The sequence below is a fragment of the Taudactylus pleione genome, unplaced genomic scaffold, assembly GCF_031769625.1.
Source record: "Taudactylus pleione unplaced genomic scaffold, aTauple2 ptg000372l, whole genome shotgun sequence".
Taxonomy (NCBI): domain Eukaryota; kingdom Metazoa; phylum Chordata; class Amphibia; order Anura; family Myobatrachidae; genus Taudactylus; species Taudactylus pleione.
This window is the reverse complement of record NW_028284773.1, coordinates 16,980,471-17,006,929: the sequence shown is the minus strand read 5'-3', so window position 1 is coordinate 17,006,929 and position 26,459 is coordinate 16,980,471. Positions and strand designations below refer to the sequence as shown.

Sequence of the window (26,459 nt, the reverse complement as noted above, 5' to 3'; positions counted from 1 at the left end):
GAAAATGTGGTACAGCTATATAATGTATAAGCTAACTAGATGCACTTGGAGATTTATGAGTTAAAGGACTATGTCAACAACCTATTGTAGTCATATGCAAAAGTTCATAAATCGCAACCTTGAAATGCTACACAAAGTCTTCTCCATGCAATGACAACAACGTGGAAGAGAGGTGCAAACAGTGCTCTAGTAATAACAGGCACTGATAAAATAGAGCCGTGGTCCAGTCCTATCAGCTACTGTGTTGCTTTAACCTAACACTGCTTGGATTTTAAATCTCCCGAGTTGTCAACAAGATCCTGTGCAGCACTATTTGGCTGGAAAGGTCATGCTATATGATTCAGATATTGGGCTTTCATCATAGCTGCAACCAAAAAGTTATTTACTCAAGGAATGGTAATTACATCTTAAACAATAGTAAATAATTTTGTATCGATTACTATAACTTGCTAGAAGGGAGTACATTAGTATCCCTTTATGCAAAATGATCTTAGCTGTGACTAAATTGCAAGCAGTTTTATACCAATGAGCTGTTTAAATGTAATTATATTGAACACAATTGGGTAAAATATTCTGTATAATAAAGTTTTTGAAACAAATAAAGTGAAATGAACAGTCTAAATTGTAGACATTCAAATAAATATATATTAACTTAATATTTATGACATTCACACTATAAAAACAAACACCTAAAAAGCACAGGCACTAACATTATTATTTAACAAAGTTTATGTGATGGATTAGGGTTTGGTTAAGAGTCTCAATATTGCTCCAGATCCCACAAACATTATAACAGTCTGAAAGGAATAGAGGTTTGAAATAGAAGATCTGAATTAAAGGGGATATAGTCAGGAGGGTTACGGTAGGGGAAGGGGGGGTTAGGGTCAGGCACCACCGGGGGGAGGCTAGGTGTAGGCACCTCCTGGGAGGGTTAGGTTTAGGGAGCGGGGTAGGGGAAGGGGGGTTAGAGCCGGTCCCGCGCTGCGGAGCAGCACTTCGAGAAACGGCGGAGAGATGAGTATAATTACGTATGGGTGCAGGGTGTGCAGTGTTGGCCCCCGTGGACCAGGCACACCCTGCATCCATTATCGATACGCCCCGGTCCCGGCGTCGGATCTTGTGTGTTTTGAATTGCATATTAAAGTCCCTCCCTTGTGATCGGGTGCCAGTTCGCACAGGAGCCCGGAAGGAGACTGTGTGGGACTGGGTTGCACCACTGTGCGGCATTAAAACGCCATTAGGGGTAGTGGACTGGATCACATAGTGTTAAAAAACCCTACTGGGATACTGTGATTTAAAAAAAAGGAAAAACATTAGCAGCACTGTATTAAAAGGGGTTATTCCAAAATTAACACAGGGTTTCAACCTGCCCACTTTAGATTGTAATGAAATGTGGTAAATTAATTGATGCCTTGGGTGTGAAGATAAATTCAAACTCTTAGGCTGATAAGTACACTGGTTTTGAAGTTATATGCCTTTAAAGCTGCAATATTTTAACAAAAAATGTGCTATTAAAAGTTTTTTAGATTACATTTGCAGCTCATCTAACTGAGCAAGAGAGTTTGTCTAATTTTAAACCTCTTTTTATGGGCTTTCATATGATATATAACACAGCAGGATGTCTCAATAAAAATGAAAAATTTTTACTTTTCAAAATCAAAAAGTTCTCAAAACTTATTTTTTAAATTTTTGGAAAACCTCTCAAAAATTGTTCATACTGTTGGTAATAGATCCCCAAAGTCGAGTGAGCCCGAATTGACGCTCAAGGACGCAGTATGGTCCAAGTAAATGCGTAATGCACAAACCACAACCAACAGTGCTAAGGAAGAAACTTCACTAGTAACTGAGTCCTGGTGAAAAGCCGGAAGGACAATATCCTGGTTAATGTGGAAAGCTGATACAGGTTGAGTCTCCCATATCCAAAATGCTTGGGACAGGGGTATTTTGGATAACGGAATATTCCGTATTTTGGAATATTTGCATATCATAATGAAATATCTTGGGAATAGGACCCAAATATACACACAGAATGCATTTATGTGTTATATACACCTTATACACAGAGCCTGCAGGTAATTTTATACAATATTTTCAATAATTTTGTGGCTCAAGCAAAGTTTGTGTACAGAATTGAAATTCATTTATGTTTCATATACACCTTATACACACAGCCTGAAGGTCATTTTATACAATATTTTTAATAATTTGTGCCTTAGACAAAGTTTGTGTACATTGGCCCTCATTCAGAGCCGTACGCTCTGAGCAGAGCGCACGCTCTGAATGAGGGCCGGCCTCCATGAAAATGGAGCGTCCTTCTGGACGCTCGTATAGCTGTGGGTCACCACCCACAGGCTATACGAGCGTGCATTTTGATGGCCGCGATGGTCGTGACCATCGCGACCATCGAAATTGCGAGCCGGAGCCTGCGGTTGAGGTTTTCAACCGCAAGCTCCGGAGTGATTTTGGCTCTATCAGAGCCAAAATCACTCCCACTGACATCACTAGTGATGTCAGTGGGCCGGCTTCTGACGGGAGGCGTTCCCGTGGGAACGCCCCCGTCAGGGAGGCACGCCCCCGGCACGCCTACCAAAGGGGACGTGCTGTCAATCAACATCGACAGCACGCCCCCTTTGATCAGACACAACGAGCGAAGGACTTTCCTTCGCTCGTCGCGTCTGGCGCATGCGCACGACGGAGCTCCCTCCGTCGTGCGCTTGCTCAGTCCATAACATCGACCCACTTGCGAGCGGACAGCCGCTCGCGAGTGGGTCTGAATCAGGCCCATTTAACCATCAAAAATCAAAGGTTTCATTATCTCAGTCATGCCAAAAATTATTCTGTATTTCGGAATATTCCATATTTCGGAATATTTGGATATGGGAGACTCAATCTGTACCTGTTTAGTGCATAACTCTATCCTATCCTCATGAAAAAGAAGAAGCGTAGCTTTACAAGAAAAAGCCGCTAACGCAGATACCCTTCTGGCCGAGGCAATGGCCAAAAGGAAAACAACCTTCAAAGTGAGATATCACAATTCTACAAACTCCAAAGGCTTGAATGGTGCCTTTTGGAGTGCCTCCAAAACTAAATTCAAATCCCAAGGAGGAACCAGGACATAAGAAGGCTGTATGCGAAGAACACCCGGCAAGAATGTCTGAACTTCTGTAATGGTGGCACACTTCCTATGAAACAGGATCGACAAGGCCGAAATTTGTCACTTGAGAGGCAAGACACACTGAATATTTCAGGCCTGAACTTGTGTTGTTCACACCACAAAAAAATATATATATATTAGGGATAAGCGGTTCGGATTCTGTGGATTCTGAACTGCTCCAAACATCGGGGGTCAGAGTCCATCCGGGCTGCGGTTCGGGTGGTCCCGCCGGACTCGGATCCCAATGCGAGGCTGAACGTCATCCTCCTGATGTCAGATTCTCGCGAGAGTTCTGCTCTTCATAAGACGCCGAGACCGGGACTTGGTGCCAGTTCTCTCCCAATGCTTGCAAGCATGGAACAAGGAGTTCTGTGCTGCATGCATGAAGAAACGGATGCATGGACGGATCTCCGTCAGTGCATCTGTGTCTAATAAAAATTAAAACCTTTGTAAAAAACAAACAAACAAAAAAATAAAACAGCGTGACTCCTCCCCAAAAGAGCAACCAGCCCCGTGACTTCGTGACCCAGTGCTGGTTGTGCAAGATACGGGGGACAAACGTCGTAGGGGTACCCCGTACTTAAGCACAAGCAGCATCGGGCTAGTCAGAACCAGCCCTGGTTGCCAAAATACAGGGGACTAAAGACGTAATAATAATAATAATTTTATTTATATAGCACTTTCCTCTTAAAGGACTCAAAGTGCTTTACACTTGCCTTTGCAGTACAAAATAAGCTTAAACAAGGGACATTAGTGACGTAGGGTTCCCCGCACTTTGAGCAACCAGCACTGGGCTCTGATCCAGTCCTGGTTCTGGAAATACAGGGGGAAAAAATGCATAGGGTCCCCCTGTATTATCCAGAATCAGCACCGACCTTTTTCTAGCGGGGGGCTAATGCCATAGCCAGGGGAACACTTTCACCGGGCCCCCCAGCCGAAGTATAAACCCTGACCGCTAGTCACCACAGGCCGGGGATCCCTGGGGAGCTAGGAATCAACCCCTCGCCCAATAAAGGGGTCCCCCTCTCTAGGGCACCCCTGCCCTAGGCTGATAGCCCGGGCTATCCCCGCCATCCCTGGGCAGTGGGTGGCGGGTTGATAATTTAAGTGTAGTGTAAAAAAAGAAGAGTATAAACATTGTCTTTACAGTAGAACTGCAGGTCCCAGCAAGCCTACCCCACATGCTGGTACGTGGAGAACCACAAGTATCAGCATGCGGGGCATTAAGGGCCCACTGGTACCCGCAGTTCACCTGTAAATAAATGTTTAAAATCAACACAATACACACACACCGTGATAGTAACGTTTTAATACATACATACAGTAAATACATGCACACTCACACATACTCACCTACATTACCTGGACTGGTCCACTTCTCCCTTTAGGCATCCATGGTCTTGGTTAAATAAAAAAACAAGTAACGCGATCCACGCAACAACCACAATGGTTGTTACCTCCTGAATGAAGAGCTCAGACGTGGCTTCTGCCTCTGTAGAGCCGTATCTGAGCGTTCATTGGTCAGTCCCCGCCTCTCTCAGCCAATGAACGGCTCCCACCATTGACTTCAAACCGCAGAATAAACTTTTGTAACCCTGCGGCTCTCCATTAAAAAAAAAAAAAGTCTTAATTGTTTGGTGCTGTACCCCACTGTCACAGTCACTCAATTGAGCAATAGCCCTCTGTGTGTATAAGCACCGTGACTCCATGGGCAATAGCTCTCTGCGTATACAAGCACCGTTACTCCTTGGGCCGTAGCCCTCTGTTTCCATAACACATAAGTACTGTGACTCAGTAGTGAGTGGCAGTGACTGCCAATGTTTCATAGATGTGCTTTAAACTGCGGTGTCTGTCGCTCAGTAACCAGTTATTGGTGCTAATAATAATCTAGGAACTTAAAAAAGGCCAAATTATGTGATTATTTGTAAATTTTTGTAAAAAAATCCAAAACCAAAGCTATAGTCATGGCAGGTTTGGCAAATCCAAAGCCGGACAACGAATCAGAACCAAATCCAGCAAAAATGGTCCGGCGTACATCCCATAATATATATATATATATATATATATATATCTTGACAAAGGTCGGTGAATACTTTTTGATATAATGGAACAAAGATTTTTTGATATCTATATGTTTGGAAGACTGGTGAGTACACCTCTACATTTTTATATATCTTCCATATACGATGATAAATCTGGGAAGTAACTGGTTTGCGAGCCTGTATCATGGTTTTCACTACAGATTCTGAAAACCCTTCGGCCCTTAAAATACTGGATTCAAGAACCAAGCGATGCCAATTGGAACTGCCACAAAGCCTCTCTCGGATGTACAATTATTAATGACTCTACAAAAATGTATGCTATTTTCATGAGCTGCTTAAAACATTTATGTTTATATTGCTGCTTGTATACACAATTTAATACATGCCATCACTTCATGTTGAGTAGTAGTAGTAGTAATGTTGTAGCTTTTATGTCTATTTATTTTGGTAGAATCTAATTGCTACATGTAATAAATTAGGATTTTTTATGTTACCTAAAAGTCATTGCTTATTGTGGATACCAGCATGTGGTTCAACTGCAGCAGGTATCCCTAAAATAGGTGTAATTCAGGCACTGAGAACTTAAGCTGGGTACACACCGACCGATACATTGGCTGATCAATTGATCGGCCAATGTATCTGCTGCCCGTCGGGCAGTGTGTACCCGCGATATGTCGGTGAACGTCGGCGTTCAGACATATCACATTGGCTGTGCTGCACAGCCGAAGACAGATATGTCTACAGACATATCTGTCCATCGGCAGGTGTGTCCGTACACACAGAGCAGCCGCGGGGAGGGGCGGGACACGCCACCGACACGCCAGGACCTGTAGGCAGAAACAGATGATGGCTGTTTAGTTTGTACGAACAACCATGATCTGCAGATATATCTGCAGATCACTCGATCTGCAGATATATCTGCATAGTGTGTACCCACCATTAGTTTTAGTTTACAAACCCTCTTTCTGTGCTTAAAGCTCAGCAGCATGCTGCTGCTCTGTAGTCCATCAAGAGGTCCTGTGGTAGAACCCCCTGGGGACTGAAAGATGCATGTGTGGAAGCCCAGGCGGTGTGAGATCAGCCACTCTACAGGCATGTGAGTAACAATAAGTGCTGGCCATCTGCTCAAAAACAATGTGCCAGGAAGCAGTTTATATTGGCAAAATAACACCCTCTATGCATAGCCGTAAATCTTACCTTCTTTGCCTGTGGCCCCTCAGATGTCTGTCTGGCATGGAGAAAGACCCAGGGACATGGTAGTTTGGTGACTCTCTCAGGGGCCGTCTTTAGAGTGGGATACAGGATTCACACAGACCTCTTACCTATCAAACTTCGCTGGAAACTAAGCACCCAAAACAAACATCAAAATAAAGAAATGAAACCTAACTTAAAGCTAGGACTAGCTAGTGCCTTCTCCAAGGCACTAAATAATAGGACTGAACTTATGTTGGAAGGGGAGGGGTTATATAGGGGGTGGGAGCCAGTTTCAATCTAGTTAGTGTCCGACTCCACCCTCCACTACGTATAACCCAGATGTAAGACTTCACATAGATGGATGAAAAAGGAATAAAGTTTAAGATAGGGCACCTGAAATCTAAATAATATTTCACAATGTTAAAGAAAAGATCACCTCTAATAATAAAAGGGAAAATGTCCTGCCAAATAGCATAAACAATCCATACACCACACGCAGTTGCAATGAAAGGCATAGGCCATGCCCTTGCTTTGCGAGTGGTGGTCCTGCTACTGCTGTTTCATGCACTAGAAATTACTATTGCGGAAGACAGGCCAAACACAGTCAGACATCTTCTGATACCTCACATGCAACTCCTTCTAACTTTAAGACTGTCACCTTTAAAACACGCAAATCAGTTTGCAAAAACAAAACTAATGGTAAAGAACAAACTGCGTTCACAAACTTCACAAATCACTAAGGAGAGTCTAAGTGGTATATTTACCAAAGCGCTGGTTTATAGAAGTGGAAAAGTTGCCGTTAGCAACCAACAGATGCTAGCTATAATCTTCTAGAAGGTGCTAAATAGATGTTAAGTAGAATCTGATTGGTTGCTATGGGCAACTTTTTCACTTCTAAAAACCTGCACTTTAGTAAATATACCCCCAAGTATGTAACAAATAAAGAGCGCTTGTGAATAAACATGTATGAATGTAACGCAATACCTGTAAAAAAAAAAAAAAAAAAAAAAGGGGATTAGTAAAAGATGTTTAAAACCCTTTTTTAATATTTAGGAAAGTCCATAATTGACATCAGGGTTCCGATAACATGCCTTGCAGTGCGGTGTGATACTGGAGTCAGACGTGAAAAACTAACTGTCTCTCCCTATATCTGCCTACCTTTAACGGCTTCCGCTCCGTCCGGCTGGTTCCCTGCACGGGGTGATCGTCTTCTTCGTCCGTGTAAACGGCCCGATGCTGCAAAGGTGCAGTGTGATGACGTCACTATGTCTCTGCTGTGTGTCAGATGTGCGCTAAAACCAACGCGTTTCAGGCTCCTGGCCCTTTTTCAAGGATAGCGTTCCATCCTGTGTGCTCCATTTTATTGAAAGATTTAATTGATTCAATTAAAAACCTAATTCTATAATTAGGTATAATTAGGTATAATTTCCTTTTAGAAATAAATAAAAATTAAGGTATTGCGTTTTTGTGTTTTTATTATGAGAATGGCATTATATTATAAAAAGTGATGTAAAAATTAGAGAAATTTAAGCAATGTATAGAATTAATTGATTAATAGGTATTTAAAGGAAAGCATTTATCTCTATATCCATATTTAAACCTGCAGGATATAGAGATAAATGCTTTCCTTTAAATACCTATTAATCAATTAATTCTATACATTGCTTAAATTTCTCTAATTTTTACATCACTTTTTATAATATAATACCATTCTCATAATAAAAACACAAAAACGCAATACCTTAATTTTTATTTATTTCTAAAAGGAAATTATACCTAATTATAGAATTAGGTTTTTAATTGAATCAATTAAATCTTTCAATAAAATGGAGCACACAGGATGGAACGCTATCCTTGAAAAAGGGCCAGGAGCCTGAAACGCGTTGGTTTTAGCGCACATCTGACACACAGCAGAGACATAGTGACGTCATCACACTGCACCTTTGCAACATCGGGCCGTTTACACGGACGAAGAAGACGATCACCCCGTGCAGGGAACCAGCCGGACGGAGCGGAAGCCGTTAAAGGTAGGCAGATATAGGGAGAGACAGTTAGTTTTTCACGTCTGACTCCAGTATCACACCGCACTGCAAGGCATGTTATCGGAACCCTGATGTCAATTATGGACTTTCCTAAATATTAAAAAAGGGTTTTAAACATCTTTTACTAATCCCCTTTTTTTTTTTTTTTTTTTTACAGGTATTGCGTTACATTCATACATGTTTATTCACAAGCGCTCTTTATTTGTTACATATTGAAATTATTTTATTAGGAGCTGCTTTCAAAATAACATCCATAGCGCAGAATATATATTTTTTTATCCTACCCCCAAGTATGTCCATGAGTGCTATGTTGAGAGACATTTCGGACACTGTACTCCTAGAGAATCCTCCTTCCACCATTTTCACACTCTGCAAATGTGGGGATGAGCAGCAGTGAAAGTAAAGATGGTGACTTACAAATTGAGGAAGCTTCTGTGGAAGTGCAAAGATGATGGGGATATTTGTGCATCAGACACTAATGAGGATGTTGTTTGTGTCAAAGTAAGTCAGCCACCATTGGCAGCAATTCTTGTCCGTGATAAGACGACCATTGTCATGCCTGGGATAAAGACCGAAAAAGCACCTCTTTCATGTGGAATTATTTTCACCCAAACCTGACATTTGTCAAGCCATCTGAAGTAGTAACTATCGCAGTGAGTTCAGACAATGCCAGCTTAAGTCAGGTGATTCCCTTAGCAAAATAACTGGAAAAGCAGTTAGTTTCATCTCTTCCTGCAGTTTCTCCAAGTCATTCCGCTAAGTATGTTGGATTTGTAGATCAAGTTCTTAAATCGCGTCACCAGGTTAAAAAGGGTTGTCAAGATCTTTCAACTGGAGCACTACATTATGGCAACAATGCTTGATCCTATGTTTAAGTCGTATGTAATGTTTTTCATTCCAACTGACACAGATCTTAGGAGATGCAAAGAGCTCCTTGGCTCAAATGGCACATGACACGACAATGTTACTGCTTCAGTTTCTCCTGCAAATGCTGCTGTCAGGAAAAAATTTACCTTTTCCAAGAGACCCACTAGGGGTGTGGATGTTGAGTCAACTCAGCGCACCAAAGTGAAACATTTTAACATCTGGTCAGGCTTAAAATAATTGCCAACAATTATTGACACATCTACCATGATTCAATCTGATAAAGTAAGCATCAATGGAATGGTGGGAAAAGGCAATTTGGAGCGCCTTTTAAAAAAAAAACTAGCTTTGCTCTTTAATTTTCCCACCCTCCAGTGTGTACCCAGAAAATGTTTAGCACAAACGGGAACCTTGTGAGGAATCAGTATAGGATACTACTTCCTCTAAATGTGGAAAAACTCATGTTCATAAAAATTAACTACAAATTCTACAAGGAAGACCTTTGTCGTCAAATGCAACATAGTATACAGAGACTTCTGTAATGGTGGATTCCAGTGGGGATGAGCTAATATTGTGTGATGTTGATGCTAAAACTGATGAGGATGAAAATGATAGTCAGTGTAGAGATGATTAACAATGCCGTTAGCTGCCATAAGCCAATTGGTAGCTTATTTTGTGGGAGTCAAACAAAGTCAAACAAAGCAAGCACTTCAGCCACAAAAGTGTCAGCCCCTGTCGCTGACCTGCTTTGTTTGCTAAACTGTGCATTTCCTTTTTAATATAAAACATAAGGGTGGGTGGAAAAGTCCAAAGACAATTCCATTTTGCACCACTTATTTTTTCATTATGGGCTGTATTTTTGGGGGGCATTGGTGACAGTCTATTTATGCATAGACATTTTTATTGGTTATTGCACGAATGCAGAAATTCCCAAACCCGATCCTCAAGGCACCCCACAACAGCTCAGGTTTCAGAGATATCCATGGTTAAGCATGGATATCCTTAAATTCTGGCCTGTTATGGTACCTTGAGGACAGAGTTTGGGAATTTCTGCTCTAATACATTGCTATACATATTTTGAACCAGAAATAATGTAGTGAATCACAGAAAAAAAGTTAAGAATTATGGAGCATATTTATATTAGTATTATTTAGTAATATGATCATGGCAAGATAAATTTTAGTCTTTTATGGCCTTTTCTCCGTTGTTACAAAACAAGGTCACGTCACACATTAATCAACCTTCCACTATATAGTCATACATTATCCACCTCCATTTCCCTGTACTGCCACTGGCCTCTGATCTAGTTCTTGATTAATGAAAACATTTTTTCTATGGAATCATATAGTATATTAAACGGTTTTCATGTCTACCACTGCTGTGCCGCAATGTTTCATAGATGTGCTATATTCTTTTAAACTGCCGTGTCTTTGTGCCACTGCTCTATTGCTTAGTCTAGCCAGCCAGACAGCCTTTGGCCAATATAGGTGAACAATATTGTGAGCTGGACAAAATTGACTGAAAATTAATGTTATTGAGGTTAATAATACCGTAGGAACAAAAACAGGTCCAAATTATATGATTTTACCGGTTTTTATAAATTTTCTTAAAAAAATAATAATAACTGATTCAAAACCAAAATACATGAGAGTGGTTTTGGCAAATCCAAAACACGATGATGAATTAGAACAAAAACACAGGGTTCCGTCCGTCTTATTCTCATACATGACAATTACAGCAGCATTTGTAGTTTAATTGTGGACATCAAGATACAATTATATCATAAATGTCTGCAAATGATGCTGTGTTATTGTAACACATTTTAAGCACATTTTCAAAGTAATCAGTCACAAATTCATATATTTATTTTAAAACAATTAAATAAAAATGCTTGAAACATACCGAGATAATACGATCCCCTTTTCTGAGTTCGCCGCTTAAATCTGCAGGTCCTCCTGCAAGGATGAAGGAGATAAAGATTCCTTCACCATCTTCACCTCCAACAATGTTGAAACCTAGCCCTGTGGTACCTCGGTGTAATATAATCTTCCGTGGTTCCCTACAGCAAAAGCATATAGAAATATTTATGACCTCACAAACATGAAAAGCTCTGAACAAAGGAAAATATAACCTAAAATCAAGAAAAGACTTTGCAAACAATGACAAGTTATGAAGGCTGTGAATAGAAGACAAGCCAAAAAACATTTGTTTAGAGATTCGAGTTATTGGATTATCCCTGTTTAGGGTAAGGACAGATGTTTTAAGTATAAAAGCAGTATATGTATTGTTATGCTGTTACTATAAATATGCTTTTACTATTACACACACACACACACACATATATAATCTCCAATTTCTTGGAAGGAGGCACTCTCCAGTCAAATTAAATTTTTATAATAATAAATTTATTGTACATCCATTGACGTGTTAAATCCAGCCTTTAATCAGGTCTGACATATGTTTCATTGTTTTTCTACATTATTTCTGGCTTTATATGTTGATTCAGGTTCAAACTCACATTCTCTATTCTGTCACTTTTTGGCTTCATGACAGTGGTGATTATTTCTTTTAACCATCTATTTGTTGGTGTTTACTTTGTGTCTTTACTTGTTTTCTATAACACTTATATATGTCTTTTTAAGTTTAATATTTTATTTTTTGATGTTTAATTTTTATGTGCATGCATCATATTTTATAATCTTTTATTCTTTGGTTACACTTTTTTCCATTGTTGTTTTATCTTTCCAATTTTTGATCCATTTACTTCCAATCTCTTTTGGTTTTGTATGTTTGTGGATGTACATGCGTGTGTGCATATGTATATGTATATATATATATATATATATATAAAAAGTAAAAAAACATTTTTCCATATATAGTTTAATTTAAACAGATTTTTATGAGTATCATTCATTAGGTCTACTTTTCTGAATGGATATATATATTGTTTTTCCTTTATTTAATATGTATCACTTTTTTCAATCTTCTCATTATTTAGTTATTATTTTCTGGCTCTGTATATATATATAAATATATATATATATATATATATATATATATATATATATATTTTGTGTGTGTAAATTGTTTTCTTTATTCTGGTTAATTTTTTCATTGTACTTTTCTAAATGTGTGTTAGAAGCATCAACCAGTGTTCTTTTGGTTATGATGGGATTACATCTTTCTCCTGTCTCGTCACTAGGCAGGCCCAATCTATGGCTTTCAAACATATGGTTTTATAGTGTATATATATATATATATATATATATATATATACATATACACATACACACACACATATATATACACATACATACTTCTCTGACTAATCCACACTCACTTTAGAGGAATATATTCGCTGGGTGCAACATCAAACTTTGTTCTAGGTAAAAACCAAAGACCACCAGTATAAAATGTATGGTAGGGGTGCACTCAACAGACTTCAATATAATAACTTTATTCCATAGAAAAATAGTCTATTTAAAAGGACTATTTTTCTATGGAACAAAGTTATTATATTGAATCTGGATTGAAGTCTGGTGAGTGCACCCCTACAATACATTTTATATATATATATATATATATCCTCCTGAAGAAGTCTGGCCATTTGGCGTCTTGACGAAACGCGTTGAGGTATCTCTGGTGTTGGTGGTCCATATCTTCTTGCTGTTGGTCCTAACCAGATAAGCTCATCATTCTGTTCTTAGATGTATGTTACTATTATTTTTTATTAAATGTGGTTTTAAATTTACTACTCATTGGTATCTTATTTCTATTCTTACCTGCAAATCCATTTGAGTGACATGGCGAATATATTCCCCTAAACCACCCCTATCTTCACCTCTAACATGGGGGGAACACAATAGAGGTGGAGATAGGGGACGTTTATTGTTGCAAAAGGAATGCAAATGGATACATGGGTTAAATACCATGCATCCATATGGTCTTAATGAAATGATGTCCCTTACATGTTTTCTATAAATTGGCTAATTTTTCCTCCTTATTCTCTGTAAGCCTTCATGGATTATGTTTCCCTTACTCAATGTTTGATATACAGTGGTGCTGACAGTTTTGATCTGCCCCATAGTCCTATATCAGTTCGTTCTCTGCCTTACATGATGTCCTGTACTTTATTTTTCTGTGCCTAAGCTATCTGTACTCATTACATTTATGTTTATGTCTGCTCACATACAAGTTTTGTTTTGACCTGTGTTGTGTACAGGCGTTGCTATGGTGATGGGCGCAGGCGAAGACGTCGTGGATGCCGGGACGGAGGGAGCGTGGAGGTCCTGCACGGGTGAGTTACTATTTGTGTGTCTTTTTCATATTAGTGATGAAGTCTTGATTAAAGAGGTTCCAGTCCTCTGAAACGCTGACATACACGTGGAGTGTTGTTACTTTATTTCTTCGCTGGTATCTGGAGTGCCTTTCAAACTTTGCAATTGATATTGATACTGTCCCAGGACTGCTGGAAAGTGCACCCAGCACCTACCAGTATAATAGGAGTGCCGGGCAAAAGACTGTATGTATGTGTATATATATATATATATATATATATATATATATATATATATATATCTGGAAGTGAAGTTTGGAAAGAACATGCGCCTGATCGTGTAGTAATTATAAAGTAAAAATGCACGTGCTCAAATATAAATGTGCGTACCTGATAACAAAACTTTTAGGCTTATCTGTAGATCTTTTACTGGGATTCCATGTGGTGGGATGGACCCGGGACTCCAAATATCCAGAAACCTTAATAGGAGAGGCTTCAAAAAAGCTTCAATTCTTCTAGAATATATATATATATATATATATATATATATATATTTAGATATATATATATATATATAAAATAGAATAAATCTGTGGCGCTGCTCCTTAAATTGTTCAGTCTCAAGGGTAGGTGGTACTACTGGAAGTCTTTTTCCTACTTCTAACACTATGTGTCACTATACTCCTTTTTAGCAAGCAGGTGGCAGCTTAGTCCTTGAAAATGCCAAATGGTAGGTCGGATAATCTAGGAACAAAGGGGGAACAAGGACAAGCGCCTGATAGTGTAGTAGTTAAAAATACCATGAAATAAATGTATATATTCATATGCACGTACCATAGATATACTTGTATGTTAAGCATATAAGGAAACAATCCTTAGATTGCAGTCAAAAGGGTTCCACGTCAGACGTGACCAACAGCTTATGTTTCTCCGCCCAGGAAATCACTGACCAGATAGCTACAACCTTATTGGAGCAGAATAATTTGCTACCATAGTATGGTATATTTTGTAAATATTCAGTTTTAATATACAAAAATACACATATCACACACAAAACAAACAAGAAAAAGTAGCTTATCTTATAAGTCACAGCGATCAATTCCTGATGGGGTACCTCCAGGTACAGTTAGTATGAGTCCATTCAAAAGTCATAAGGTTGGTATAGATGATGCATAGGGATGGTGTATCTAAACCAACGCGTTTCGCCTCTCAGTAGGCTTCCTCAGGGGTCATGTATAGTAAAATACAGGGAGCCTTAAATACCTCTGTTACCTCCAAGATTTGGCCGATTTTGGTGCCAAAAGGCGTCACTTCCGGATTTGGAGGGGAAAAACCCTGTCACTTCCGGTTTTGGCAGGGAAAAAAAATAATAAAAAAAAATAAAAAACGTCACTTCCGGTTTTGGCGCAAAAAGCATCACTTCCGGTTTGTGGCTTCCTTTTTGGCCATGTGATATCTCCATTTTCTTGGAGTCCATGCAGTTGGTCCGGGCGCCACTTTGTTGGAGACCAATCTCCATAGTTAATTCCCAATGATAATAAAGGATAAATTTTTTTTTTATCTATTATACCAAGGACAGTTCTTAGGATTCTGGGGGACCCAAAATATCGCCAAATCTTGCAGATCGGGGTAGAAAGGTTGCATTGTGAACCATAAAAAGTACATTCATAATACTATTTCTAAAACACCTTAATTAATTAATCCTTTTAAAAATATGATTCTAGTCACATGATAAAACTATTAAGATGCATTATTAAAATCCACATGTAACTAACAAATCCTGCATATAAAATATATTTAAAATATGAGATTAATATCAGCATTAAAACTAACAGCATAATAATCCACTTAAGAAGACTGAAAAACTATATATACACCATAAAAATGAATAAAAATTAAGAGTATATATAAATCAATTTCTTTCAGGTGATGTATTTAGCTAGATTATTAAATTATCAGAGGAAAGGAGCTATTTCATATCCTTCATTATGGCCATAAGGTACAAGTGTGTTAAGTTCATAAATCCAGAACATTTTTCTCTGTGCCAGTAACTTCATTAGATCACCTCCTCTCGGGCCTAAAGTAACATGTTCTATCGCTTTAAAAGAAAAGCTGTCTACAGATGAATTATGTGCTTCCGAGAAGTGTCTAGAGGGGATGACTCAATTTTGTTCTTAATGTTACGCAGATGTTCTTGGATCCTCAACTTTAAGTCTCTGTTTTTCCAATATATTTACCTTTACATCCACATTCGATCTTATGACTGACATGGTCATACAGTTGGTAAAGTGTTTCAATTTATATTCTTTCGTCTGATCAGAATTAGTGAAGGTTCTTCTATTGGGATTCATGTACCCGCATACATTGCAATGTCCGCATTTATAGGAGCCAACACACTTGGGCTTAACTTGTTTGTTCGGTTTATTTTTTAGTCTTAATCTGCTGGGAGACAAAATTTCTTTCAAATTCTTTGCTTTTCTAAATACAACAAGTCTATTTGGCAGGATCTCTCCCAAAATTGGATCCATTTTTAGAATTTTCCAATGCTTAGTGATAGTTTTCTTAATTTTCACCTCATCATTATTATATTGTGTAATGAATGGAATAAACTCTTCCTTCTTTCTTGGTACTTCAATATTGGGAGCTAGCAATTCCTGTCTATTTATCTGTTCACTTTTTGACAGTGCTTGTTGTAAAATGTTCTCAGGGTATCCCCCCTCTCTGAAGCGATCTGTATAGATTTGGACTTCTTCTTGATAAGTGACCTCTTTGGAGCAGTTGCTCTCTATTCAATAAAGTTGAGAGTAGGTTATATTGTCTTTCCATAGTCTAGCATGTCCACTTTTATAATGAAGGTAACTATTCGTATCTACCTTTTTAATGTGGTTCTTCGTGATCACTTTATCTCCTTCACTTAAAAGTACTAAATCCAGAAACTCCACATGGTTACTACTTATATTGAAAGTGAACTTGACATTAAAATCATTTATATGTATAAAATCAATACATTTTTAAAATCACTTTCTTCACCATCCCATACTATGATATCATCGATAAAATTTAATTTTATAAAAGATATCTAAGTATGGATTGTTATTATATACAAATTGCTCCTCCCACTGGCCCATTAAAATATTCGCTTAACTGTGTGCGAAAACCGTGCCCATGGCTGTCCCACAAATCTGTAAGTAAAACTGATCTAAAAATTTGAAATAATTCTGAGTTAAAATGAAACGTATTAAAATACGGATAAAATCCTTGTGTTGAATCATTTCCCAAGATATTTTTACATGCTCCAATGCCTTTTTCATGTACTATGGATGTATATAGTGACTGTACGTCTATAGTTGCCCATTTATACTCAGAAATCCATTTAAAATTTTCCCTGTATTGTAAAACACTGGTCGTACCTTTCAAGTACGAAGTAAAATTTTTCACGTGAGGATTCAAAGAGACATCCACGTACTCTGATAAATGGGCTGTTAATGATTCGATGCCTGCTATGATTGGTCTGCCTGGAGGATTGTCCAGGCTCCTATGGATCTTGGGTAAATGGTAAAAGATTGGTATTGTGGGTGTGCTATTTATGAGATACTGGTATTCATCTTTCCTTAAAATATTATGCAGGCCAGATACTAAAATACTTCGACGCTCAGTTAAAAATTCATCTGTGGGATCTTTGGGTTGTGGTTTGTAGGACTTCACATCGTTCAAAAGTCTCTTCGCTTTTTTCTCGTAATCTTCCCTGTTCTGAAGTACCAAGCGTCCTCCCTTATCCGCTGATTTGAATACCAAATCCTCATTATTTTTCAAGATCTTTAGGGCACTTTTCTCTTCATTAGTAAGATTGGATTTGATGGGTTCCGTATTTGCCTCATCCAAAAGGTCCATCTTTACCAGGTCATAAAAGATATTGATATGATGTCCTTTGGATTCTAACAGCTAAAATTTGGAAGGGAGTTTCAGGTTTAATTTGGAGGAGTTGTAGTTTGTTAAAATTGCTGTTTCTTTCCTTGCAAAACGTCTTTTGCGTGTTAATCTCCTAATAAATTTGTTGAGACCTATGAATGTCTGAAATTTGTTAGGTTTTTGTGCTGGGGCAAATGTAAGGCCTCTGCTCAGCAAGGAGATTTCTGCTGGAGTTAGTACATGTGTGGAGAGATTGAATATACCTTTCCTCGTCGAGTCTACCTCTATCGGAGGTATCTTTTTTTTGTTGGGGTTTCTTTAGTCTACCTCCTCTTTTCCCCCTCCTCTGGAAAATCATCTTTTTAGTGGGGAGGCTTGTTTTATATTCTCTTTTACTAGTGTTCTCCAGTTCGTTAACAAATGTAAGCGAACCGGAGTGGGGGATAAAAAATCATCTGTGGTGTCTTCTACATCCACCCTATCAAGGATGGTAAACCGGTTCCGTGTGTTTATGATCGAATGTGGATGTAAACGTAAATATATTGGAAAATCAAAGAGACTTCTAAAGTTGAGGAAGAACATCTGCGTAACATTAAGAACAAAGTTGAAAGTCATCCTCTCTCTAGACCAGTGGTTCTCAAACTCGGTCCTCAGGACCCCAAACAGTTCACGATTTCCAGGTCACCCAGCAGGAGCATAGGTGTATTCATTACTCACTGACACATTTTAAAAGATCCACAGGTGGAGCTAATTATCTCACTTGTGATTCTGTGAGTAGACATGGAAAACATGCACTGTTTGGGGTCCTGAGGACAGAGTTTGAGAACCTGTGCTCTAGACACTTCTCGGAAGCACATAATCCATATGTAGACAGCTTTTCTTTTAAAGCGATAGAACATGTTACTTTAGGCCCGAGAGGAGGTGACCTAATGAAGTTACTGGCACAGAGAGAAATGCTCTGGATTTATGAACTTGACACACTTGTACCTTATGGCCGTGATGAAGGATATGAAATAGTTCCTTTCCTCTGATAATTTAATATTCTAGCTAAATACATCACCTGAAAGAAATTGATGTATATATACTCTTCATTTTTATGGTGTATATACATTTTTCCATCTTCTTAAGTGGCTTATTATGCGGTTAGTTTTAATGCGGATATTAATCTCATATTTTAAATATATTTTATATGCAAGATTTGTTGTTCGTTACATGTGGATTTTAATAATGCATCTTAATAGTTTTATCATGTGACTAGAATCGTATTTTTAAATGGATTAAATAAGGTTTTTTAGAAATAGTATTATGAATGTACTTTTTATGGTTCACAATGCAGCTTTTCTACCCTGAGCCGCAAGATTTGGCAATATTTTGGGTCCCCCAGAATCCTAAGAACTGTCCTTGGTATAATAGATAAAAAATTTTGTATCCTTTTTTATCAATGGGAATTAACTATGGAGATTAGTCTCCAACAAAATGGCGCCCGGACCAACTGCATGGACTCCAAGAAAATGGAGATGATATCACATGGCCAAACAGGAAGCCACAAACCGGAAGTTACGCTTTTTGGCGCCAAAACCGGAAGTGACGCTTTTTGGCGCCAAAATCAGCCAAATCTTGGAGGGAACAGAGGTATTTAAGGCCCCCTGTATTTTACTAGACATGACCCCTGAGGAAGCCTACTGAGAGGCGAAATGCATTGGGCTAGATACACCATCCCTATAAATCTATACCTACCTTATATGACTTTTGAACGGACTCATACTAACTGTACCTGGAGGTACCCCAACAGGAATTGATCGCTGTGACTTATTAGATAAGCTACTTTTTCGTGTTTGTTTTGTGCGTGATATGTGCATTTTTGTATATTATTTTATTTATTTATTACCAGTTAGTTATGTAGCGCACACATATTCCGCAGCGCTTTTCAGAGAATATTTGGCCATTCACATCAGTCCCTGCCCCAGTGGAGCTTACAATCTATATTCCCCATCACATGCGCACACACAGATACACACTAGGGTTAATTTGTGTTGGGAGCCAATTAACCTAGCAGTATATATTTGGAGTGTGGGAGGAAACCGGAGTACCCGGAGATTTTGTATATTAAAACTGAATATTGACAAAATATATTACACTATGGAAGCAAATTATTCTGCTCCAATAAGGTTGTAGCTATCCGGTTAGCGATTTCCTGGGCGGAGAAACATAAGCTGAAGGTTCACGCGCGGAACCCTTTTGACTGCGACCTAAGGATTGTTTCCTTATATGCTTAACATACAAGTATATCTATGGTACGCGCATATGAATATATATACACATTTAATTCATTGTATTTTTAACTACTACACTATCAGGCACATACATATTATATATATATATATATATATATTAGATCTGTTTTTTGCAGTAGATAACCGTTAATATCGGCAGAGCGGGGCGCATTCAATGTTACACTGACGGCTGACATCAGACGCACTGACATTAGTGCACATATATCAGCATTGAGGAATGATTTCCCGGAGACACAGATGCCTGTTTAGGTAGATCACCTGTATGAATGGAACGCAATCAGCATTCCACGGAGTATTCACAACAGACATATGTGGTTGCATTTCCGCTGTTGGTGGGTATTTAATCTAGGCTAGCGGCACTGCAGTTGCTAGCTGTACACGCTGCTTTGAAGACGTGTTTCCAAGGATGTGCGGCTTTGACTGTATGGCGTTTTTTTCTCCCTATCTCAGGTATGTGAGATTTGGTTATATCTTCTCTCTATGACAGGATTAATGCAACTAGTAGTTTACATGGACATTGTTATCGCTGGAGCAGTCTCTTGTATTTTATGGCAGCTAGAGTGCCATTAATTTTCAATCTTTCTGTGCATGTATATATCATTGTGACAATTATGTCAGTTGTACACATTTATTAACCCTTCGCTATGCATGTTTGTGGATTGTAGCAGGTGTTTTTCATTTGATAATTAATATGTCATTGTGTTTTTTTTTTATATCATTATTAGGGTATTTTATCCTCTAGATAATATGTCATTCTGATCAGATGGTTACATTATGCACTGGGTCGTTTCTGCCATGTGACTATTGATAATAATTCTCTAGTTGATTATCTTTGATTATTGCACCACTAAGGTTGTCTGCTGTTTTGATACTTTTTCAAACTTGTTTCACTGATGGAATGTTTAACTAAAACAGTGTATCCATGTTCTTGTATACATTCCGTGCTGTTAGCTTTGAATAGCGGCTTTATGAGGAGTACAGTATATGTTTACTCCTGTCTGTAGTTATAGTTTATGTAATTTTTTTGTGTGTATTTGGAGCCCGTCAGACATTCTGATCTTTTCTTTTCCTAGAAACAATTTGATTATGACTGTTGTTCTCTATTAGCCATTACAATTGGTCTTGAGAATGGTTCTGATTAAGAACAGAAACATCGACCTAATCAAAGGCTGGATTTAACATATGTCAGACCTGATTAAAGGCTGGATTTAACACGTGAATGGATGTACAAATAATGTATTATTATAAAAATTAAATTTGACTGGGGAGTGCCTCCTTCCAAGAAATTGGATGCCCATTGGATATTATTGAAATCTGTATAAGGTTCTTGGTGAGCACCCCACGGTGAATAGGATATAGATGTGAGTGAATATATATTATATATGCACACATACATATATATACAGATGTGTCCTTATACATCTTAGCTGCAGCTAAAGAAGCCCTTGTTGGCGCACCTGGTCCTGTGAGACTCTGCTACGCTGGCCATCTTTTTTGCATATTTGTTGGCTGTAAATGTGTGTAAGCTGCAAAGTGATGTGACCACACCAGCAGACTGTGCTGATTAATTTTATATGCAACACTTGTATATGAGTGCAACTGAGTCTCTGAATCTGTATACAAAGTGCTAGTGTGTTTCATTCAAAGTTCCATTATGGTTCATATACAGACTCAGGTACAAACAGATATACAAGTGTTGCATATCATATAAATCAGCACAGTATGCTGGTGCGTACTAGTGTGCACAGTGTGTCCTGGGGTGCACAGTGTAGTAGTCAGCAGAGATGCAGGAGTATGCATAGTGTGGTAGCCATCCTGAAGAGATTTTGTTTTGCATTGTATACTTATTCACTAGAATATAATCTGCACAAAATTTCATATAGGGCAATGTCATATTTGATTTTTAAGGCGTTGAATAGTAAAATATTAAAAACTATTACATCAACCAAAATTAAAGTTCAGCAACAGGGGTACAAAAGAGGGGGACTGAGAGATATACTATAAAATTAAATCCATGGAACAGAGCTATCAGGATTTAAAGAGATGTCAGAAATCAAATGGAATATAGCAAATCAAAAAAGTATCAGTGCCAAAAAAATTGAGCTAGCAAAAGCTTTGTCCTCGCAAGATGAGGGAAATATTGTATGTGATTTAAAAAAGGTACAGGTACCACTCATATAACTGCTTGGAACTTAAGATTATTTGTACAACTAGATGTAGAACAGGCATTGGCAATAAGGGAGATCCATGCCTCCACTTTTGTAGATGAGCTTAACATCCACCTAGGGTAACCTGCAAGGAAGTCTAACAGTGCGATTAGTTGTCTCAATATTGTTGGACAATGCTAAACCAGCTGAAAGAGGGCAAGATAAAAGAAAAATCTGATGGTCAGGGACAGAAAAGAACCTCCAAATGTGGGATCTAAAGATATTTGAAACATTTTCTAGCAGAGAGGAAGAAACAGACATAACTCAGGCAATGAAACTAGTAAATATGTAAAGAGCAAATACCAGACTTGATCTCTTTAAAGCACACTTCTCTAGCAACCAAATAAGTGATAAGTAATTCAAGTACTACTAACTGTAGCATTTAGGATGATGAATATTTGCGCTGAGCAGCGGTGACCCAAATCTTTTATGCATAAGGAACACTAAGGAGAGTCTCTCAGTCTGAGCTATAGGATGCTTTAGAGGACCACATCACATGCTTGAGTATAGAGTTTGGGTGGTCCCTAGACCCCTACAGAATGACTGCATCATGCCTGAGGGGGAATGAGGAAACATAAGATTGTATAAAGTTTGGGGGATTTGCATACTTATATAAATTTTAAAGGGCAGTCGTATGCTAAGTATAGTGATATTTATAGTACCAGATACAGCATATGAAGTGCCAGATGTTGCTAAATTTGCACTAAGCTGACAAGTCTTCCCATGGATAGCATACGTTTCCCAAACTCATTTCTCATACCCCTTTTACACCAAACAAATAACCCGGGTTATTGCCAGGTCGATCCGGGCTGAGGCTCTGTGTGAACGGCTCCCAACAAAATAACCCGGGTCGATTTACCGGGCAATCTTACTCGGGTTGAGAGCAGAGTTGAAAACGGGTTGTTCCCGGGTCATGAGGCAGTGTAAACGGGTGCTACCCTACTTATTTGACCCGGTTAGCTCTGAATGATGCTGACTGGAGCTTCTGGGGCACTGGCAGATGATGTAATTTGTCAGTGCCCTGCATAGAGAGACTCACATGAAGCCATCGCTTGCCTGCCTATCCTCCTGCACCACAGCAGCCTGACCAGCAGCCACAAAAGCAGGCAGGCACACAGCCTGCCACAGCCAGAACTGCAGCCTGCACCACAGCCTGACCAGCAGCCACAAATGCAGGCTGATACACAGCCTGCCACAGCCAGAACAGCAGCCTGTAGCAATGCTGTAAGCAGTCCCCACCCCTCTCTTTTGCTGCCTTTTGTGACCATCTTTGTCAGACCTTAAAACAGACCATTATTAATTACTTCTATAGAGAAAAGCAGGGATTACCAGGGTTCAGTGTAAACGGGGCAAACCCGGGTCGAGTTGCAGTGTAAACGGGGTCTGAAGCAGAGTTCAACCCAGGATTGACCAGTGTTCAAATTCCAGGGTCGGACTCGGGATTTTGGTGTAAAAGGGGTATCAGTGAGCACTAACAGTGAATGGTTTCCAGGTCTCCTCACAGAATCACAAGTGAAATAATTAGTTTCACTTGTGGATCTTTTAAAATGTGTCAGCCAGTAATGAAAACACATGTGCACCTGCTAGAAAAAATGGAAACCACGCACTGTTTGTGCTCCCTGAGCAATAAGTTTGTGAACACTTGCATACAATGATTGGCCATGTGGCATCTAAACAGAAATTTTAAGACATGATCTAATCTCAATGGCATATTTAAAAGGGGAGAGTGGATTCTCTTGTGACATTCAAATACAATTCTAGAGAGTCTGATACCCTTTTTGTATTGGAATAGTGTTAGGATGGAGGCCAAGATGTGACTTGAAAACTCCAATTTAAGAAATGTCAACTTCAGGTAAGACAAATGGACTCCCGAAAGGCCTTGTTGGAATCTAAAGAGAGACGTAAATGGGGTATACTGATCAGGACAGATATGACATCAGACCAAGCAGCCTATACCTAGTGTTATAAGGTGGTTGCTGGTCTGCTTCAGTTGAAGCCTTCCTGACCCTTAATAATGTGTGGGAGGAGGGCAATTCTGTTGGTATCTATTTTAATCTAATTGTGTGAAGCAATGGGCCTATCCATCTGACAAAGTAGGGCCTTTACCATGTTTCGGTAAGATCACCATCTGGGCCTCCATCATTTCTAGAGGAAAGGAAGAAAAAAAATTGTCAAATTGGCAGAAGAAAAATTATCTGCATTATAAGCATTTACAGGAGGCCTTTAAAAAGCTGCCTCTGTTTGGGGTAATGTTTAAAATTCTTACAAGTTACATTTAGAGAGGATAAAAGTTTAATGTGGCAACTGGACACACATGAATAATTCATTAAGTGGAAGAAGCTGGAGGCTACACAATCAGGAAAATCTGTCTAGCATTCAGAGGTGCAAGGGCTGAAGCCAAGAAGTTTTATCTGAAACCCCACTAGATCTGTCTTATGCACCAGTATGGGTGAGCCAATTACCACTTACTAAGGTGTTTAAGCCCCCAGGCATTAAGAAAATACACTGTAAACAGCATAGTTACTTATCACAAGTAAAGTACACTGTAACAGGTTAAATAACACATTAGTAAGCGATCCAGAAAGTGCCTTGGTGGGATGGCACTAAAATCAGGAGGGAAGGGGGTTGGGTCAGAGTATCTGAACAAGGTGAGGGGACAAAAAAAAAAAAAAAAAAAAAGGAGAGAAGTAGATACACAGAACCATGTGCAGGGCTCCTCCAGATGGTCATCAGCATGTTCTGAGGCAGTGTTTGAAAACATAGTACAGTAAACAGAAGGCTACCTATAAAATGCAAACTAATAAAACAAATGGGAAAGCTGCAACAGGCGCATTTGCTGAGTCCATAAATTGTCAGCCAGCACCCAGCCCCATCCATCATGTGTTCGACCAGCTAACAGCAAGAGTTTCCATATCCCAGTATCTGCAATTAGATCATTGAAAAACCAGGACCTTAAAGGACTGAAAAACATGTGCTTCCATAGCAGGAGATAGGTGTAACCCACAGGGAAGATATGCAGCCAAAAACATGAATATGTCAAGGAACGTGGATCTGGCATTATTATGATTAGGCAGCGCAGCAGTGTCATGGTGGACTGGCCTTGCAAGCACTTCACCACCGATCAAACCACCACCCCTCATGATCTGTGCTCATGGGTCACCACCATCCACCAGACTGATAGTAGTGCAGCGTGCGCACAGGATGTCAGCCACGCTGCACGAATGAGAGCAGACTTAGCAGAGCAGATAGACAGCTGCAGGAGGCTGGCTCTGTAATGGCTGACGGCAGAAAAGAAGCCTGACACAGTGAGAGCAACCTGGAAAGGTGTGCAATGGAGAAGAGAGAATATAACAAAAGGTGTTTTATTATAAATATTTAAAGTATATCTATTTAAAGAATTATTTAATTAAGGAAAACTGTTGTGGGTTAAAGATTATGATAGGGGGTTGGGCATGTATATGTGTATCCATTTAATTTAAAATAATTATATTTATTTAATTATGATCACTTATAAGTTAAAATGTATACACAATTATTATAATAGAAAATATTTTGTGTACTGTAGCTATTGCTGCATGGTGAGGCCCTTCTCTCGCTACTCTCTGTCAGACTGATTGGAGTAAAGCGATTGTGAGGTAAGCTTAGAATTATTTCTTTTTATGTTATCAAAGTAGTTTCTAAAACTGGTAGGAGTGAAAAAAATATGAGATATGGTAAGAACTTACCCTTGTTATCTCTATTTCTACGAAGTCCATAGGGTTCCACAGGATACCTTGGGGTATAGGTGATGACGTCAGGCATCGGGCACCATAGAGTTAAGTTTCAGCCTCCCAGGATGCACTAGGGTCCCCCTCCTATACCCCGCCCCCGAGCCCAGGTATCTCAGTTACGTACCAAGCCCTAGGCCGGAGGAGGAGAAGGAAGAGAGAGAAAAAAAAAGATCTGGACACACACAAGAATCACATTCTCACCAGAGGGAGACAGAAAAAACGGTGACCAGAGCAAAGCCCATCTGCAGCACAGGTGCGACAGGGCGGGAGTCCTGTGGAACCCTATGGACTTCGTAGAAATAGAGATAACAAGGGTAAGTTCCTACCATATCTCATATTTTCTACTTCAGGGTCCATAGGGTATCCACAGGATACCTTGGGGATGTCCCAAAGCAGTATCCTTTAAGGGTGGGGACGCTCCTGTGCTGAAAGGAGAATCAGCCGCCCGAAGGAAGCATCCTGAGAGGCAAAGGTGTCAAACGCATAATACCTCACAAAGGTATGGACAGAGGACCACGTGGCCGCCTTGCAGATCTGGACTGCAGAGGCACCACGTCAAGCTGCCCACGAAGTACCCACAGACCTAGTGGAATGAGCCTTCACAGAAGGAGGAACCGGCAGGCCTTCATGAAGATAAGCTTCAGAAATCGCCATACGGATCCAGGCCGCCAAAGTTTGCTTTGAAGCAGGCAAACCCTTTTTACGGA

At 39.3% G+C, this 26,459-nt stretch overlaps 1 protein-coding gene across 25 annotated transcripts in view; it reads right to left on the bottom strand.

The window, feature by feature from the left end:
• The window catches only part of DLG1 (discs large MAGUK scaffold protein 1), a 385,534-nt gene that overhangs the window by 68,376 nt on the left and 290,699 nt on the right, over nt 1-26,459 (bottom strand). For 14 of the 25 annotated variants that reach the window (XM_088444824.1, XM_088444826.1, XM_088444827.1 and 11 more), the window contains one exon: nt 11,199-11,355. In XM_088444824.1, the coding sequence (XP_088300950.1) occupies nt 11,199-11,355 (157 nt within the window). Of the gene's footprint in view, nt 1-11,198; nt 11,356-24,088; nt 24,128-26,459 lie in introns of all 25 variants that reach the window. The other 11 variants (XM_088444821.1, XM_088444828.1, XM_088444822.1 and 8 more) reach the window with 1 other exon arrangement.